The sequence below is a fragment of the Schistocerca piceifrons genome, chromosome 2 (genome assembly GCF_021461385.2).
Source record: "Schistocerca piceifrons isolate TAMUIC-IGC-003096 chromosome 2, iqSchPice1.1, whole genome shotgun sequence".
In the NCBI taxonomy this organism is placed as follows: domain Eukaryota; kingdom Metazoa; phylum Arthropoda; class Insecta; order Orthoptera; family Acrididae; genus Schistocerca; species Schistocerca piceifrons.
Window position 1 is genome coordinate 237,839,216 of NC_060139.1, and position 19,088 is coordinate 237,858,303.

At 43.8% G+C, this 19,088-nt stretch overlaps 1 protein-coding gene across 8 annotated transcripts in view; it reads right to left on the reverse strand.

Annotated features, from left to right (window-relative positions):
* LOC124777276 (Fanconi anemia group A protein homolog) overlaps positions 1-19,088 on the reverse strand; it is a 246,329-nt gene that overhangs the window by 25,033 nt on the left and 202,208 nt on the right. For 7 of the 8 annotated variants that reach the window (XM_047252617.1, XM_047252612.1, XM_047252614.1 and 4 more), the window contains 2 exons: positions 14,122-14,277; positions 2,020-2,520 (listed from right to left, as the gene is read on the reverse strand). In XM_047252617.1, the coding sequence (XP_047108573.1) occupies positions 2,020-2,520; positions 14,122-14,277 (657 nt within the window). Of the gene's footprint in view, positions 1-2,019; positions 2,521-14,121; positions 14,278-19,088 lie in introns of those variants that run through there. The other variant, XM_047252619.1, reaches the window with a different exon arrangement.

Below are 19,088 nucleotides of genomic sequence, written 5' to 3' on the forward strand. Positions count from 1 at the left end.
GCGCAGGAGAAGAAATGCGCCGTGGCAGAGAAGGAGAACTTTGCTTCCTATGAGCCTTCTTGGAAGGTCGTTTAGTCAAAGTACTGGTCAATGGCTGGGAGTTCAGGGTACGTAAGAAGTCTTCAGGGGATGGTTCCTTCTTGAAGGCCCGTGCATCTGACTTCTGGTCTTAGTCTTGGCAGAAGCTGATGAAGGTGCTTGTGTCTTAGGGGTGACAGGAGGAAGACAGGGAGACATTGACCGGGCGATCTTAGCACTGGCCGAATGGACAACCGTAGCGCTAAAGGTCAGATCGCATGTCTGTGTCGACACCTCCCTGGAAGGCCAAGGAGAGGCGAGGACAGTACTATATTTCCTCGCTGGGAGCAGCGTGGGCTTCCTACTAGCAAATAGCTTGCGAGCAGCCGAGGTGGACACCTTCTCTTTGACCCGAATTTCCTGTGTACAGTGTTCATCGTTGTAGATGGGACAGTCGCGGGAGGATGCTGCATGGTCACCCTGACAGTTCACGCAACGAGGAGAAGGAGATGGACAGTCACCCTCATGGGCGTCCCTGCCACAAATGACGCATTTAGCCGCATTAGAACAAGACTGGCTGGTGTGATCAAAACGCTGACACTGCTAGCAGCGCGTAGGTGTCGGGACATAGGGGCACACAGAAATAACCTCATAGCCCGATTTGATGCGTGACGGCAGCTGAACACTATCAAAGGTCAAGAAAAGTGTCCAGGTCGGCACAAGGTCATTGTCGACCTTTTTCATGACCCTATGGACAGCCGTCACACCTTGCTCAGGTAGGAAAGACTGAATCTCCCTGTCAGTCAATCCGTCGAGTGATCTAGTAGATACCACACCACGCGATGAATTGAAAGTGCGGCGAGCCTCCACCCGGACAGGAAACGTGTACAGGAGTGTGGCCCGAAGGAGTTTTTTTGCCTGAAAGGTGCTCTCAGTTTCCAACAACAAGGTACTGTTACGCATCCTGGTACAAGACTTGACAGGTCCGGCTATGGCATCTACGCCATTCTGAATAACGAAAGGGTTGACAGATGAAAAATCCTTTCCGTCCTCAGATCTAGAAAGTACGAGGAACTTTGGGGCAGGCGGTAGTACTTTTGTCACTGGTGGCTGGTGAAGTTTCCGTTTTTGGGCAGAAGTCGAGAGTGAGGAAGAAGAGAAATACATTGCGGATGAATCCCCCATGATTGCCAGCGTCTCCAATGACGCGCTCCTTCCTTGTAGGGGCCTTCTCAGAGGGCGCTCCCACCTTAGGTGAATGTTTACACCTCAGGTCACACCTCCCGAGAAACGGATGGAGGGACCAATCGGCATGGTCGGAAGGTGTCAGCTCAGGCAATCACCCCTCCCTGGGCCTGGCCTTTACCAGGGGTTACGTGCATGCCTTACTTGTCTACCCAGGGCGGGGAATTACGCGTTACTCCGTCACCAGCTATGCGTGGGTTGGCCTTCAGGCACGCACAGGGAGGGAGGGGGGGGGGGGGGGGGGAGAGGAGACCATAGGGGGGAGAAGAAGGCAAGGAGAAGAACGCAAGGTAAAAAGTAAGGAAGACAGTGAGAGAGGGAGAAGGACAAGGAAAGGAAACAAACAAAGGAAGGAAGAAACCAGAATGAGCGAAAAACCAAAATGACCAAAAATGTAAGTCGTTGAACTGTTCGTCTCCGGACACAGGCGCAAACTACCCCCTTGAGGGGGAGGAACTCCTTTTAGTCGCCTCTTACGACAAGCAGGAATACCTCAGGCCTATCTTACCCCGGACCCACAGGGGGACCAGTACATCAATACCGAGGACAACAAACAAACAAATAAAGCAGGGAACGTCATCACAATTTACACAACATCTGCAAAATTGATCATATGATGATTATACACAAAACAAATACATAAAAAGAATCAAAAACATTAGTCAGCATTACATTTTAAGCTAAAATTCAATAAGAAAATGTGACACTTCATATGTGTGACAAAAATAATTTTAGTTACAAATCCCATATACTGACCTGAACATGTGGTGGGAAGTGCTGTACAGGATTTCTTGTTTGCTCCTTCCAGCACATGTCTAACACCTGAAGTACTGCTGGAGACTGTTCAACCAGTGTTACAAGTTCTGTAATGAAATGACCATACTTTGACTGTATCTCTAGGTGTGGTTCTGGACCATTCAAATCCACTGGCAGTTTGCCTTCTGAGATGTGAACTCCTACATCCAATACACCAAACAATAATACCCATTTAAGTATTTCAATTGGAAGATGTACACAGGTTGCAGTATTACATCTCCGATGGTCTGACAAACTGCCTCTATACCATAATGTAAGTCCAATCTCCCATTCATCAACCTTCATTTCATGTAATTTACTTTCTGATGGCACTTCCCAACAACCTGTGTTAAGTAAAAAGGTGGAGAATAAATTTTTGAGGTTCATTAATGATGTGTATTTCCCTTTTGCATCAGCAGGAAATTTTGTCAGCAAGGTAGGGCTGACTTGTCTTGCATGTACCTGAAATGAAAGATTTGACTTACAAAATAAAAAAAAGGAAAGAATACAAACACAAACATGCAACACACAAACACATGCATGTAGGGGGAAGAGGCTGAGGGAGGATGGTTGACAACACAATTTGTAGAGAGGAAGGGAGACGGAGCCATGAGACAGAGAGAGACAGTGACTAGAAGTTCCGCACGTGATCGAGCTCCACATGTGATCGAACTTGCCAAAATTTTCAGTCTTGGTTCTTCAGGCAGCTTCCTTTGGGATGACTGGGCCTTGTTTTCAACATAACCGTGTACCCATGTATCATCACCTGTTAAAACTCTTTTTAGAAGTTCTGTATCATTGTTGACTTAATACAGCAATTTCGGAACAGACTTTGGTGCAACATGTTTCATGCCAAAAACATCCAAAAAAACTGCTTGGAATGAGCCAAAGGATATGCTGACGTCATCAGGAACCTTTCTGATGGTGATTCAGCAGTTTTCCGAACCACTTTCTTTACTTCTTCCACATTGTCTCATCAGTGACTGATGTGCTAGGGCATTCAGGTTGGTCGTTGTCTTCAACATCTTCTCGACCCTCTTTGAAACATTTATACTGTTCATAAGCTCCCATTTTACTCATACTAAATTGGCCAAAAGCTAGTGCGGTGTTGAACTTTATTTCATTTTCAAGCAAAATTTAATGCAAATTCTCTGATCCATCTTACTCAAAAGTATAAATTCACCAAGCAATTGAAAACATGTACAACCTTTTTTACTGCCAACATGAAAAACCAAATATTCAAAACAGCTGAAAATGCAAATGTATATCAGGAACATGTGTACCAACAACATAAAAAAAATTGAAAATTGGATGTATAAAGCCCATAAAATAAAAAATTCTTATTACTTTTTGATCACACCTTGTACTATGTATACCCTGCCATCAATGAATATGAAGCAAACAGCTTACAGCAACTGTAGCAACTAATAGGTGGCATTAGGAGAGACTGAGGGAATGCCACCATATAGTTTTTATTTATTTATTTTTCCTTTGCTTGTGGAAATTAAGATGATGCCATCTGAAAAGTCTCTTATGTTAAAGCAATAATGTCACTGTAATAATTACATGTAGTAGTGATACATACAGTCTTCTTAATGTATTTCATGTTGTTATTGAGAATTCACTGACAAAGGGAGGCCATGCCATTGGGATCACAGATTTACTCCACACTCCTTTAGTAGATTTTAGTTTTAATGGGCTATTAATGGTGTAGAAAGTTTGAGGTAAATCTATGATCCCAACATTGTGGCCTACCCTTCTGAGTGTATGCAACCACTTAGTTGATTAGGATAGCTTTTAGCTTCACCTGAAACAGCTTTGCTTCAAAAGTTGTCAAAGTATGTGGCAACTTGCTGAACCGTATCTGCCCATTATGGACTTCAATCATCAGTAGAGAGATCACGATAAACACTGGACACGAGCAAGGTTATTGACAACTTGTCACTTTATCATCAAAGTTCTGATTTGATACATGTGTCTGCTATTGTGGAAAATACTGCTTCTCACTATTTCGTCCTAATTTATGACTTCCATAAAAATCAAGGTAATTATCTTTCTTTATTAATTTATAGCCATAATTGTGCATTCTTATTTTTTATACTAGTAATAAACAGATTTTTGGACTCAAAAGGATATTAGAAAGCCACTGCAGGAAAGATAAAAATACCATAGTGACCTTCATGGACCTTACCAAAGCTTACGATTCTGTAGACAGGAATGTGTTGTTGAATGTCCTTCACGCGAGAGGATCGGAAACAGTAACATATGAATTAGTAAGGGACATTTTGAAAGGCACAACTACTAGGGTTGGGTACTGAGCTCAGTTTCAGCATGTTTTGAAATAAAGATAGGAGTTCTTGTTGTTGGATGAAGTGGACAAGTAGAGGATACAGGTGAACAGAACTACAGTGTAATTTCGATTTTACATTCTCTGAGTTTACATTTTTCATGATTCTAAGCCATAAATTTGTAGCCCCTGTGAAAAACCCGTAAGATCAATGCTAAAAATTCCCAAATTTTACATTTCTTCCAAGTAAGGTTTACCCCGATTCTACATTCTTGCTCGATGTCTCGCTTGACTTTGTCCCATTTTCTTCCTATTGACATTTGACATGAGTGAATGTGTTATAAGTGGCACAAAAGACAGGTGGTTCACACAACGGGTGATGACAGAGTTTTGGGAATATTTTAGTCCATTGCGGGGAGGGGAAACATGAGAGAGGAAATGCTGACCTAATCCACCACTGGAGTTGCTAACACAACTTGCACCGTTTAGCTTCACTGTGTAGTTATGATACAACTGCCATAGGTTGCAGCAACAAACAGGACAGTCGATGCAAAGTGTTCTGGGCCAAGCCAATAGGTGATGATGGTGCCCAGCTACCAGCTTTTCTTGTGCTACTAACAACTCAGTTTCATTTTTTGCGCATATTTAATAACAATATTAATTTTCAACATTTAAAATTCATACACTGAGTAGCAAAGAATACGCTCAGTCAAAATCAAGGAAATGTCAGTCATTTCCAGCTAGTGAGCTGTTATTGGCTGGTGACTTGTTACATCACCCCGCAGCCAGCGCAGCTGCCAGACCACACTAATGTACATAAACATGCTCACCTGCTGGATGTGTGGAGAGGGGAGTGGCCCTTCAACTGTGTGAGTGCAGGTAGGAGTGAAAGCATTTTGTGGAGTACTGAAAATATATTTTTCATGCAGATCATGTGCTATGGCAGAGATGTTACAAGGAAATAGAACAAGGGTTTTGTAATAGCACATTTTAAAGACTTTAGTGTTGAAATCTGACAAGTTACAGTTGCAACAATTACATACAGTACTCACATACATACTTTGCACCACATACTGTAGATTGTGAAGATTGGCAGCAGTGATAGAAAGCATGAAGTGAAACTGTAGTGCCTGAGCTTTCTTTTAAATTTAAATTTTACAGAGTGTACAGAAATTCACTGAGCTGACTTCTTATAAGCTTGTATAATCAGCTGGGGAAGTAAACTCATTTTTTCTCCTGTCTCTTTCTCTCATCGAGAGAAGGAAAACACACACACCACATTTCAGATTACACCTTTCACCCTACTTCAGAGTTTTCGGTTTAATTCATCTTGTTCATCAATATTTGCTTTTTCCTGGGTGAGCACAAAGGAAAGATCTCTCAAAAACGCATGTTCTAACATATAATTTGGGGTCATAGCACGTCATAAAATAGCTTGATTACCTAGTGCCCATGTACCAATTTCAATTTTTTGATGAGTTTTTACTTGTTGTTACACAGCTGTGATTTTTTAAGAACTGATAAAATTCATTAGCACAAATTATTGTATAAACATTCTAGTGTGCATTTACTTGCCTCCACTCATACAGATTTTATACAATGTGTTAGAGAGGATTATGAGTTTTATTCATATATGCCAATTACATACGTTTTTGCTCTTCTTTAGGGGGTTTTAATGTCTTCCTTGATTCTGTATTTTCCTCAGTTTCATGCTTTTTAAGTCTGGGCTGCACAAAAACGTAAAATGGTGATTTCACTGTACAGCTATTGGGGAGGGGGGGCATAAACTGCCTAGTCTTTGCTGTGTTATGTCATTGCTACGTAAGAATGAAGAAAATGCAAAAATGGCACTGGAAAATCTTGCTTTAGTTGCTAAATCCAGCATCAAAATAGCATAAAATATGACCAAAATCCTTAATGTGGAGATCACCTTCAAGATTCAAGTGGTGGAGAATATGAACAGCTTCTTCACATGGGGAAAACGTAACAAGCAAGTTACAAACAACAAGAGCATAAAAGGCAGGTTCTAAACACTACTTAAACCATGGTACATTGGAAAGACAATTCATAGAAAGAAAAATCTGTCCAGGAATGCCAAATTGAGACATTATGTATCAACTATCAGAAATACAGCATTTTACCTAATAAAGATGGCCACTTTGAGCAAGTGAGCCTGTCTCAAGCTGAAGGAGGAGGAATGGATGATCTTGAGACACATCTGCAGCATGAAAAAATGTGGTGAATCTTGATACACATAGCAAGAAAGCAGATGTATGAGACTTTTGAAGCAATTTCAGGCATGACAATGAGATTTGCAGGGCAAATAGTGAGGATGGAGGACAATATGCTGATCAAGAAGGTACGGAATGCAACATGCTCAACTGGGCAAAAAAAGTAAGGGGGAACGGAAAACAATTGGAGCAAGCAAAAAAATCTGTAGGAACTAGTGCAAGATAGTTCCATCTATGGCAACACAATGGAAGGTCATAGATTGACTGATACTAGATTAAAAATTAAGACCATGGAAGCGGAAAGAACTAGGAAGAGCAAAAGAATGAAGAGGTATTGGGAGGAAAGACGACACACTGAACAAGTCACCCTTGATCCTAAAGGGTTCAAATGAACCAAATAAATAGTCATAATTGTTATGGTGTGCACACAATGAATATTCAGTTTGATCTTTCTTTAAAGTACAGGGGAAAAAATAAAAGAATCCCTATGGTGGTGTGGAATTACACGGAAGTTGAACTTTATCTTGGTCATCCTGCATTATTGTATTAGGCTTCTTTTGGAATTAATATTTCTGTCTGAAAGAGTGGCTTGTGTTGTTGTGAAGATTTCTGAACAATTAAAACAAAGATGCAGATACTGACTCGAACTTCGGTTACGACTTTTCATATGCAACGCTCTTACCAAATGAGCTATTCAGAAGTAACTCATGACCCTCTTTCACAGCTTAAAGTGCACCAGGCAGGGTAATTTATGTTGTGTTTGGAAAATAGGAAAGGTCTGGGTTTGAGTTCTGACCTGGCATACAGGTTTAATCTGCTGGAAGTACAACTACATCAAACACTTCACTGCACAGAGAAAGATTAATTCTGAAATGTATATTGTAGTAACACGGTTCACGTTTCCCGTCACACTTCACATAGCGTAGACCGGGAACTGTCTCCTAGGCATGCCCGATGTCAACTCTGGGCACGGCCCGTGCTGCCTGAGTTGTTGTTGTTGTTGTTCTGCCAGCAGAGGTCGCTGCTGAATTCTCGCACGCCCTCTGGTGGACGGGACTCTACTTGCGGCAACTACCGTCCGTGACGCGCCGTGCCGACGTGCGCCTTCCACGATCTTTCTGGTGGCTGCTGTACTCCTCCTCCTTTGGGGAGAGAAACCACTGGGATCCATTGCATCTGAAGGTGGAGCTTCGTGCAGGAGTGATGACCTCCACATCCATCGGAAGGCTGGAGGCGAGGGGATCTGCCGACCCTTGAGCCGGAACCTTTGAATATGGCTGGAAGTGACCCCACACGAAGAGGCCCCCGTCGTCCCACCACCGGAGCCCGGTACAGAACGGGAGACAAGCCGTCGAACTCCGGATCCTGGTCCACCTCGGGAGGGGCCAGACCCAGGGGTGGGGACGATGGGGAAGGGACGACCACAGGCGAACCAGCATCCTGAGAAACAGAGCCTGCGAGGGGGGCCAGCTCTCGCTGGGGCATCTCTAACGATGGCGATGCCGGTGCTCTGGAGCTACTGGAGGCTGCCAAGGCTGAGAACCATCAGAGTGCGGCGGAGTCACAGGGGCGGGGGGGGGGGGGGATGGGTGGTAGCATCCCCTGAGAAACCAACACGGGTGCCGGCAATGGGGAAGCCGGTGCCCAAGAGGTCAGAGGGTGGGTGCCCAAACGTGGACGTAGCTGATTTTGGTGACGACGTACCTCCCGGACCCCCGCCTGCAAGGTATAGAGCCGGCAGCCATTGCGGCGGAGGACCACCGCCGGTATCCAATGTGGGTTGCGACCAAACCCATGTGCCCAGACCGACATGCCCGGTGAAAAGCCGGGTACTCCGTTTTGCGAAGACTGGCAAGGACCAGGCCGGAGGAGGTGCAGCAGAGTCGTAGGTTGGCGCCCGTGGAGGAGCTCTGCAGGGCTGCGTTCTCGCATTGGTGTGGTCCGGTATGCCGTCAGAAAAAACGTCAACACCTCCTCCACATGAAATTCGTGCACATACTTTCTCATCTGCATCTTAAATGTGCACACCATGCGCTCGGCTTCCCCATTCGATTGTGGATGAAAGGAGGGAGAGCAAACGTGCCGAATACCGAAGCGCCCACAAAAATCCTGGAAGGTCTGCGAAATAAACTGAGGTCCACTGTCCGAGACCAGAGTGACTAGCAGACCTTCCACAGAGAAGATTTTTGCTAGTGCCTGGATTGCAACTTCTGAAGTGGTTGAGGAGCAGCGAACCACATATGGGAATCGGGAATAAGCATCAATGACAATGAGCCAAAAGCCATTGAGAAACGGGCCCGCAAAATCGATGTGAACACGTTCCCATGCCTAGGTTGCAGGCGGCCATGAAGAGAACGCTGACCTGGGAGATGCCTGTTGGTTCGCACACTGGGAACAGGCGGCCACCAAGTGCTCAATTTCTCTGTCAATACTGGGCCAGTACACATGTCTGCGAGCCAAGGTTTTAGTACGGGAAACACCCCAGTGCCCCTCATGTAAAAACATGAGGACTTCCCTTCGCAAACTTGCAGGAACAACCACGCAAGGAGCTGTATCATCGGTAGCCAGAAGGAGAACTCCTTCCAAGACGGAGAGGCGGTCTCGTAGAACAAAATAATTACAAAGAGGATCCGAGGCCAGGACTGGAGGTCGGGATGACCACCCCTGTTGAATGAGGCGAACTACTTGCCGGAGAACCGGGTCAGCTGCCGTTTCCCTGGCTACTATAGAACTAGTGATCGGGAAGCCATCAACTGCTTGGCGGGACGCCACATCCAAATGAAAACACATAATCTCCTCTCGATTGAACTTAGGATCCGGGCCCACCGGAAGACGGGAAAGAGCGTCTGCGTTGGCATGCTGTCCGGTAGGGTGAAAATGAATGTCATAATGCTACTTAGAGAGGAACAAGGCCCAGCACTGTAGTCTGTGGGCCGCCCTATCCGGAATCTGAGAGGCAGGGCCAAATATCGATATTAACGGCTTATGGTCAGTGATTAACTGAAACCTCGTGCCATACAAGAAAGGGTGAAACTTGGTAATAGCGTAGACAATGACCAAAGCCTCTTTTTCCACCTGGGAGTAATGGGCCTGCGCGGGACTAAGAGTTTTAGACGGAAACGCCAGTGGCTGCTCGGAACCATCCGCGTTGCGATGGGCCAGGACCGCCCCCACCCCGTACTGCGAAGCATCTGTAGCCAGGACCAACGGCTTATGGAGGTCAAAAGTAGCCAAACAAGGCGCTGACGTGAGGAAGCCCTTCAACGAGGTGAACGCTTGCTCACATGCAGGCGACCAATCAAAAGGAACACCCTTGCACAGAAGGCAGTACAGGGGGCGGGCTATGGTGGAAGCCCTGGGAATGAACTGGTGGTAATAGGCAATCTTGCCTAAAAAAGCTTGTAACTCCTTCAGGGAAGCGGGCCGCGGAAGGTCGATGATACCTTGGACCAAACTTCCTAGCAGCTGGACGCCGTGCCGAGAGATGGTGTAGCCGACATACTCAATGAACAGTTGGAAGAAGTTTGACTTACGCAGGTTGCAACGCAAGCCCACGGACCTGAATTTGAGAAAGAGGGTGCGGAGGTTGTGCAAGTGTTCCTTCGTGCTGAGGCCTGTGACAATTATGTTGTCCAGGTAATTAATACAATGAGGGATTGACGACGTGACGTGTTCAAGATAACGCTGGAATATTGCCGGGGCACTGGATATTCCGAAGGCCAACCACTGGTATTGGTAAAGGCCAAACCGCCAGCCGTTTGGAGTCCACATCAAGTGGTATCTGATGATAAGCCTCTGAAAGACGAAATATATTGGCCTCCCGCCACGGTGGAGCACAATTCATCAGCACGAGCCAAAGGATAGGTGTCTACCACCAATTGGGAATTAATGGTGACCTTGAAATCGCTACAAAGACGTAATTTTCCCGAGGGTTTCCTGACAATAACGAAGGGCGAAGCCCACTCACTAGAAGAAATGGGAAGAATGACCCCGAGGGCTGTCAACCAGTCAAGCTCTTCTTTTACCTGAGGGTGGAGAGCCAAGGGGATCTGCCTCATGTGTAGAAAACGCGGGCGAGCCGACGCCTTCAACGTTAAGTGAGCTTCAAAGTCTGAAACACGCCCCAGGCCCTCCTCAAAGATATCCGGAAAGTCAGAGATTAAAGATTCCAATGATTGATAGGGAACGTCTTCGGAGACCAACTGTATGGTGTCAGCGATAGAAAAACCGAAAGCTTGAAAGGCATCCAAGCCAAAAAGGTTAGCAGAGCTCGCATCACTGACAACAATAAAAGTAATAGGCCGAGTGACTGATTTGTACGTCACGTCGGTAGTGAATTGACCCAGTACGGGAATGAACTGTTTACCATAACCGTGTAGACGCTAGTAAACTGGTGCCAACAGGGGCGCCCAAGGTCAGAGTAAGTTTGTGCCTTCAACAAAGAAACTGCCGCGCCCGTATCTACTTACAGTTGTAATCGGCGCGACCGAACCAACACCTCGATAAAGAGTTTGTGTGCCGATGCGTCAGGAGCCTGGCCCAATGAAACTTCCTGAATGTCAACGTCCATGTCCTCTGTACCTGATTCCTTCGATTCTTTTGAGGCTGAGCAGCAAACATTAGCAATGTGTCCTTTTTTATTACATTTGGGACAAACAGCCCAACCCTGGGGGCACTCTGGCCGATCATGATGTATATAGCACAATGAACAGGACGGTAACAGGGGCCGGCGGCCGGAGCTCTGTTTACGCACCATGCGGGAGTGGCCATAATGGCCGGATTGTATCGGTCGTACGTCGTTCACCCCGGACGCAGTGCACGCGGCCGCACTGCCCTGAACTGCCGCGACGTCGCACCACGCTTCCAACTGTTGACCTGCAGTGTGAGAGACTTCATACAATTGAGCAATGGACAGGACTTCCTCAAGGGAAGGGTCTTCTAATTGCAGGGCCCGTTGCCGGACCTTCCTATCAGGGGCCGAACGAACAATGACGTCGCGCACCATAACGTGGTCATACGACTCGCATGACTGCTCCGTGACAAAATGACACTTGCGACTAAGACCGTGCAGGGTAGCAGCCCACGCCTGGTAAGACTGATGGGGCTGCTTCTTGCATTGATAGAACTCGACCCTAGCCGCCACAACATGCATGCGGCGGCGATAATATGAAGACAGCAATGAACACAATGCTTCAAAAGACAAGGACGAGGGTTCCTGCAATGGCGCTAGCTGCCACAAAACTTGATACAGCGAGGGAGATATCCAAGACAAGAAAAGAGCACGACATACCTCCGTATCGGCAACATGAAATGCCTGGAATTGCTGCCGAAGGTGATGTTCATATGCGTCCCAATCCTCTGCCATCTGGCGTCTCATCATACGGGGGAAAGGGAGGAGGGAACGGCGCCGGAGCAGACTGCGTGGAGAGCAAAGCTGGAAGCACTTGTTTCATGGTTGCCATGAGCTCCGTCTGCTGCTCAGCCAAAACCCACACTAAATTCTCCATGCCGTGGATAAGCTGCGAAACCAGAACAATGACGCAACATGCGAAAGAACGACCCTACTCGTTGCCAATTGTGTAGTAACATGGTTCACGTTTCCCGTCGCACTTCACATAGCGTAGACCGGGAACTGTCTCCTAGGCATGCCCGATGTCAACTCTGGGCACGGCCCGTGCTGCCTGAGTTGTTGTTGTTGTTCCGCCGGCAGAGGTCGCGGCCGAATTCTCGCGTGCCCTCTGGTGGACGGGACTCTACTTGCGGCAACTACCGTCTGTGACGCGCCGTGCCGACGTGCGCCTCCCGCGATCTTTCTGGTGGCTACTGCATATATCTCTGTTAGTTCTATAATAAAACTGCCATTCAAAAAAAGCATGCATCCATCTTCATATGGGACCATTCCAGTGACACACTGTGTCTGACCGCACGAGGTGACACAGTGGTTAGCACACTGGACTCACATTTGGGAGGACGATGGCCCAAACCCGCATCTGGCAATCCTGATTTAGCTTTTCCATGATTTCCCTAAATCGCTTCAGGCAAATGCTCAGATGGTTCCTTTGAAAGGGCACACCCAACTTTCTCGCCCATCCTTCCCAAATCTTAGGAGATCAATGACCTCGCTGTTTGATCCCCTATCCCCCAACTAATCAACCAACCACTGTGACTGGTGGCATTTAGGAGGCTATTTACACGTTAACTGTCTTCTCAAGAATCATTATCACACTGTCACTGCACAATGAGACACTGATTTCAAATACATGCTAACACACATAAACACACAAAACACAAATTATACCACAACTACTACTTTGCTTATACTCTGAGATGACAAAAGTCATGGGATAGCAATAAGCACATTAACAGATGGCAGTAATATCACGTACACAAAGTATAAAAAGGCAGTGCATTGGCAGAGCAGTCATTTCTAATCAGTAGACTCACATGAAAAGGTTTCCAACATCATTATGGCCACATGGGGAACTAACAGACTTTGGACCCAGAATAGTAGTTGGTATATTCCATTTCACAAATAGTTGGGAAATTTAATATTCCAAGATCCACAGTGTCATGAGAGTGCCAAAAGTACCAAATTTCAGGCATTACCTCTCACCTCGGATAATCCAGTGGATGATGGCCTTTACTTAATGAACTAGAGATGTCAGAGCTAACAGACAAGCAACATTGCATGAAATAACCACCGAAATCAATGTAGGACGTATCACAAATGTACCCATTAGGACAGTGTGGTGAAATTTGGCGTTAATGGGCTACGGCAGCAGAAGATCGACATGAGTGCCTTTGCTAAAATGACATTGCCTGTAGCGCCTCTCCTTGGTATGAGCCTAGATGACTGGAAAACTGTGGCGTGGTCAGGTGAGTTCCTATTTCAGTTGGTAAGAGCTGATGGTAGTGTTGAAGTGTGTGCTGCAGATGCCATGAAGCCATGGACCTAAGTTGTCAACAGGCACTGTGCAGGCTGGTGGTGGCTCCATAATGATGTGGCACTATTCACATGGAATGTATTGGGTCCTCCAGTCCAACTGAACCGATCACTGACTGGAAATGGTTCTATTTGACTACTTGGGACCATTTACAGCCATTTCTGAGTTTTATGTTCCCAAACAATGATGGAATTTTTATGGACATGTCACCAGGTCACAGCTGGTTTGAAGAACATTCTGGACAACTCAAGGGACTGATTTGGCCACCCAAATCACCCGACATGAATCCCATCCAACATTTATGGGACTTAATCAAGATGTCAGTCCTTGATTAAAATCCTGCACCAGTAACACTTTTGCAACTATGGATGGCTACAGAGGCAGCAAGGCTCACTGGTGCTTCGGGAGCTTTCAATGACTTGTTGAGTCCATGCCACATTAAGTTGCTGCACTGAGCCAAGCAAAAGGAGGTCCAACATGATATTAGAGGTGGCCCATGACTTTTGTCACCTCAGTGCCCGTAGTCATGTACTCCTTCATAAAAAATAAAAAAATCTCTCAAAGAAATCATCTTACACTAATGCAAAACACTGAAACATACCAAGAGTGCCACACGAAAAGCTGGGCAACATCCTATAATGTAAGACAGGTATTCAGCAGCTTTATCTGTAGATGAACGACATGCTGAACACAAGCCCATGAGTATGTGCCTTGTGAAGCTGCTTGGAAGAAATCCTCTGTCACACAAGCTCTTCACCTGGAATGTGAAATTGTGGAACATGTAAATCACTGTGCTTACAAAAAATTAATAAGATTTTATAGTAACATTTTAAAAGGTATTAATAAGATTAGTGCACTTGAATAACTTGCCGAATCACTGAGACTTCATAACTGCTCCTACTACATAAATTTTTAAGAAGATACCGCTATGCCACATGCCACTAGCCTACATTACATTTTAGTGATAAAGGGTAGTTTGAGAGGTGCAGTAATTGAAGCTGATGTCTCACATAACTAAGAATTTGCAACAAATAAGAAAATTTCCTTAAGTCACTTGAATTAAGGCTAAAAGTTTATGACTAAAAATTACAGTTCACTTTAGGAGTATAGATTGATAAATGCAGTGTTGATTTTCCAACACATGCAACACACTAAATTTTTGGGATGCTTCTTAAAATCTTTTGTTTGATGGTGTGTAATTTCTTGTAAGAGCTTTCAAAGTCCTTTCGATTCTATAAAATTGTGTTGGTGTGTACTTAAGAAATTAATGTTAGCAATGTGGAACAAGTGCAGGTATAAAATAACAGAGAGAAGTATTTGTCAGAAACTGATATTGAGCCCTCAGATACCACTGAGGCCTACTAGACAAAGGATTCCAAGCTGGCAGTAAGTCAGCTGCACATCAGGCATCCATCAGAGTCCTTTGGAGATGCTAGTCAAGACCTGCATGGACTCAACTGGGTCACCATGTACAACAGATGGGATGATGTGATGTGTTTGGCAAGTACGTACTTCTACTTGATGGCACAGCAGGGTTGGGAAAAATTGTCTGGTTAAAACTGATGCCAGTACTATAGTTCGGTATTTGTTTGGTCTCAGTTTTCATCTTTTACTAATAACTGAGTAAAAAGAAAAAAAAAGTTGAAATAAAAATAAATAAATATCGATTAGCCACAGCAGCAGTGGTAAAATATTTCGCTTTTAAATAAACCATTTTTAAAAAATTTTTATTTGTAAAATCTGCGCTGGTGTCATAAGGAGTCACCCTCCGCTAACATTACCTTTTTTAAAAATAGGAATAACCGATACCATGTACACTACTGATTCTTGCATAGGTTAAAATTATTTCAGCTGTTTCACTAAAAGAATTCATATGATTTTGTATACAATGTATTATATTTCAGGCTAAAATGTATAAAAAGAAATTAATGTGTTACAACTTATATGTACTAACAGTTAAAATTACTCTTCTTTTAAAAATAATTGAAATTACAAAATTTGTGGCATACTTAAAATTCATATTATTTATTGCACAATCTAACACTAATTATTACATTTATTTCTAGTGTGATTTACAAAATAATGATATATTTTTGTAAAGATTCTTCTTTGGTAAAGAAAGTTTGTAAATTCTTTTCCTTTGTAAATTCTTTGGAATAAAGTGAGTACCGCAGAATGTAAGTAGTGGTGGGCATGCCTCTGATGGAATCGCACATATTTTGCTAAACTTGTCAATAACAATGTAATTTTTGGTGTGATAAGTGAAAAATTGTAAAGTCATATATAAATACAAAGATGAGGTGACTTACCGAACAAAAACGCTGGCAGGTCGATAGACCACAAACAAACACAAACATACACACAAAATTCAAGCTTTCGCAACAAATTGTTGCCTCATCAGGAAAGAGGCAACAATTTGTTGCGAAAGCTTGAATTTTGTGTGTATGTTTGTGTTTGTTTGTGGTCTATCGACCTGCCAGCGTTTTTGTTCGGTAAGTCACCTCATCTTTGTATTTATATATAATTTTTCCCACGTGGAATGTTTCCTTCCATTAAATTGTAAAGTCAGTGTCATTTAGAAGAATGGGATAAAATAAAAAGAAATTCATAGCAACAGGCAAATCTTCCTCAATTATTTCGTCTTCAGCAACCCAAACATTAGATCAAGCTTTCAGCAGCAAGAATGTACCCCTGGACAAGTCTTGGTGCCTACAACAACAACAACGAGGTAATGGAGATAAGTAAAAAGTTTTTCTTTTGTATATCTTACACCTCTTGAAGCTTTCCTGATTTGTGCAAAGACAGAGAATTTTAATAGTGATGTGTGGGAGGTTAAGATTACACTGTGAAATATTGCGTTATTATAGAAAGTGGGAAAAGTGACCAGTGCTGTCTTCATAACAATGCCAAATGAAATGAGCAACAAACCTATGGCATAAGAACTGGTACAGCATTGCTACATGCTCTATGCATTAGTGTCTTGCGTTGTCACCATACATCCGCTGCACTGCAGAATAGTACCAACACTAGTTTGGAAATATTTTTATGGAGTGGCATAGTAATGACTTACAACGTTTCATTTACTTTAACATGTTTCCTGTAGCTCGGCCCACCATGTGTCCCGATGCAGTTCTTCCCACCACATCGGCATGAATTTTGGTGACTCCCCAAAATGAGGCAGAAATGATTATTATGTCAAATTCTAAGCAGGTGCAAAAGGCTCAAAGGTAGGTAGGTAGGTAGGTAGGTAGATAAGTGTGTGTGTGTGTGTACCATGAGATAAATAATTCAAATATCTTTAATTCAAATATCTTACTGCTTCTGTTCAGCCCACTGTGACGTGATAACACCTTTTTGTACTGGTTTTCAATTGTTCAGGTCACCCTGTGTCCCAGTTGTTGTGCTGCACTCTTTTTAGCACCAAATTCTACAGCAAACACACACACACACACACACACACACACACACACACACACACAAACAAACCACCATTTGTTACTGCTAGCAGGCAAGAATAACTGCTGTAAGGTATGCAGCAAAATATCGCTGACAGTTTTGAGTCAATTGTTTATCTTCATTAATAGCTGTGGTTGGCGGCAAGTTGTAATCACATTTCATTGCAAATTTAGCTAGAAATGGACCCATCTACTTCTGGGCTGCCAGCAACAAGTAAACAAAGATCTAGTACACCATATGCTTCTCTGTGGAACAATTCGTCCAAATGGAGCAGGCCTTCCCAAGGATATTGTGGAGAAGCTTGAAAAGGGGGAAATATGTGGAGCAGAGAATGATGATGGAAATAAAATTTTTAACGGGATGGATAAGAGAGTTCTAATGATTTCAGTGGTTCCTGGATATACTGATGTTTTAGAGGACACCAGGTAAAAGAATAGAAAAGGAGAAGTTACAATGAAACCAAAGGCTGTGCTGGAGTACAAGAAGATAAAAAAAAGGTGTTGATCTCAGTGCTCAGATGTCTTCGTATTATTCACCATTGAGAAAGGGGGTGAAATGGTGGAGGAAAGTTACAATGAAACTTCCTCTAGGGACCTTATAGTAATTTTGAATTTTGAGAGAGTCCACTGCCTTGCATTTAGTTTGATATACTGCCTGTGCCCCTCCCGCATCAATAATGAAAGCGCATACTTTGGGAAACATTGAATGATCAAGTGGCGAAACACACACTGTATCATTTGAGAGCTACAGAGGCTAGCAAGTGGCCCAGGACTTACCCCATTTCACTGCTGCAAGTGCCACGTCGTCATAACAAGCCTGTCCATAGATACAAAGTATTGCGCCAGAATCTAAGAGTGAAATTAAAAATTGAAATAGCTTTCCAGACTTAGTCATTGTATGCTTCAGTATATTAATGTTAAAAATCATTAAATCTCAGAAGGATCAGATGAATAAGTTTCGCTAAATACATTTTTTAAGAAAAAAATGAATGGTGCTAAATAATGAAGCTAGAAAGCCAAAAATTGTTCAGAATGTGCAAATGTGTGTCACAATCAAAAGCTAAGAATCTCAATTTGATCAGTACAATATTTTCATCAAAAGCGCTGTTTTTATGAAAACTTGAAGGCACTAAATATTAGACTCAGAAAGATGAAAATTCGCATGTAGCCTCAGTTATAAAAACACTAACTATGTGACTCCATCAATATATCTCTAATAGATAGCTGCAGGGAGACACCAAATTTCCTGAAATGAGTTATAAGAAAGATATTTTATTGACCTTACGGAGGCACTAATACCTTCTCCAGTTCTATTATTGTATGATGAGAATGATGAGACAGGGCTTCCCACTGCCAGTTCAGTTTTGGGCACAGGGACAGTTCTAGTACAAATTTAGGAAGATGCCGAAAAGGCGACAGGTCATGCTTCCAGAGTACCCTCCCAGTCTGATAAGACTTACTCACAACTAAAAATGAGTGCCTTGCAGTTGTTTGGACCATCAATGAGTTCTGGCCATATCTTCTGTCACCATTGTGACAGACCATCATTCTCTATGTGACTGACTAGCCTGAAGAATCTATTGAGTACATTGGCGAGTTTGGTACAAAGGCTTCAGGAGTACTACATCACAGAGTTGTATAAAAACAGACACAAACACATGGATGCTTACTGCCTTTCAAGGGATCCTCTGGTGGACCATAAGCAGTGTGGACGAAATCTCAGCCGCCATCGCCACATTAAATGACATTGCTGTTGAACGGAGGGACAGAAATGGTTGCTCATCATCCCAGATCAACTGCGGACAATGATCCTGAATTATTTTCTTGACGCTGCAACATCTGGCCACCCAGAATTTGTGAAGACTCTAGACCAAATCAGATGCAGGTAGCACTGGGCAGGTTTTACCAATCAGTTAGACACTATTGAAGCCAGTGTAAGGAATGCCAGTGACAGAAGCATTTGCCGCAGTTACCTCCAGAGCATCTGGAACCAATCCCACCTGCAGCAGGACCATTCCACAGAATTGGAAGTGACCTCTGCGGAAGGTTTCAGAAGGCAACAAACTACGTAAAAAATCAGTAGTGTCATATCTAAATGAGGAACTTGAAACTT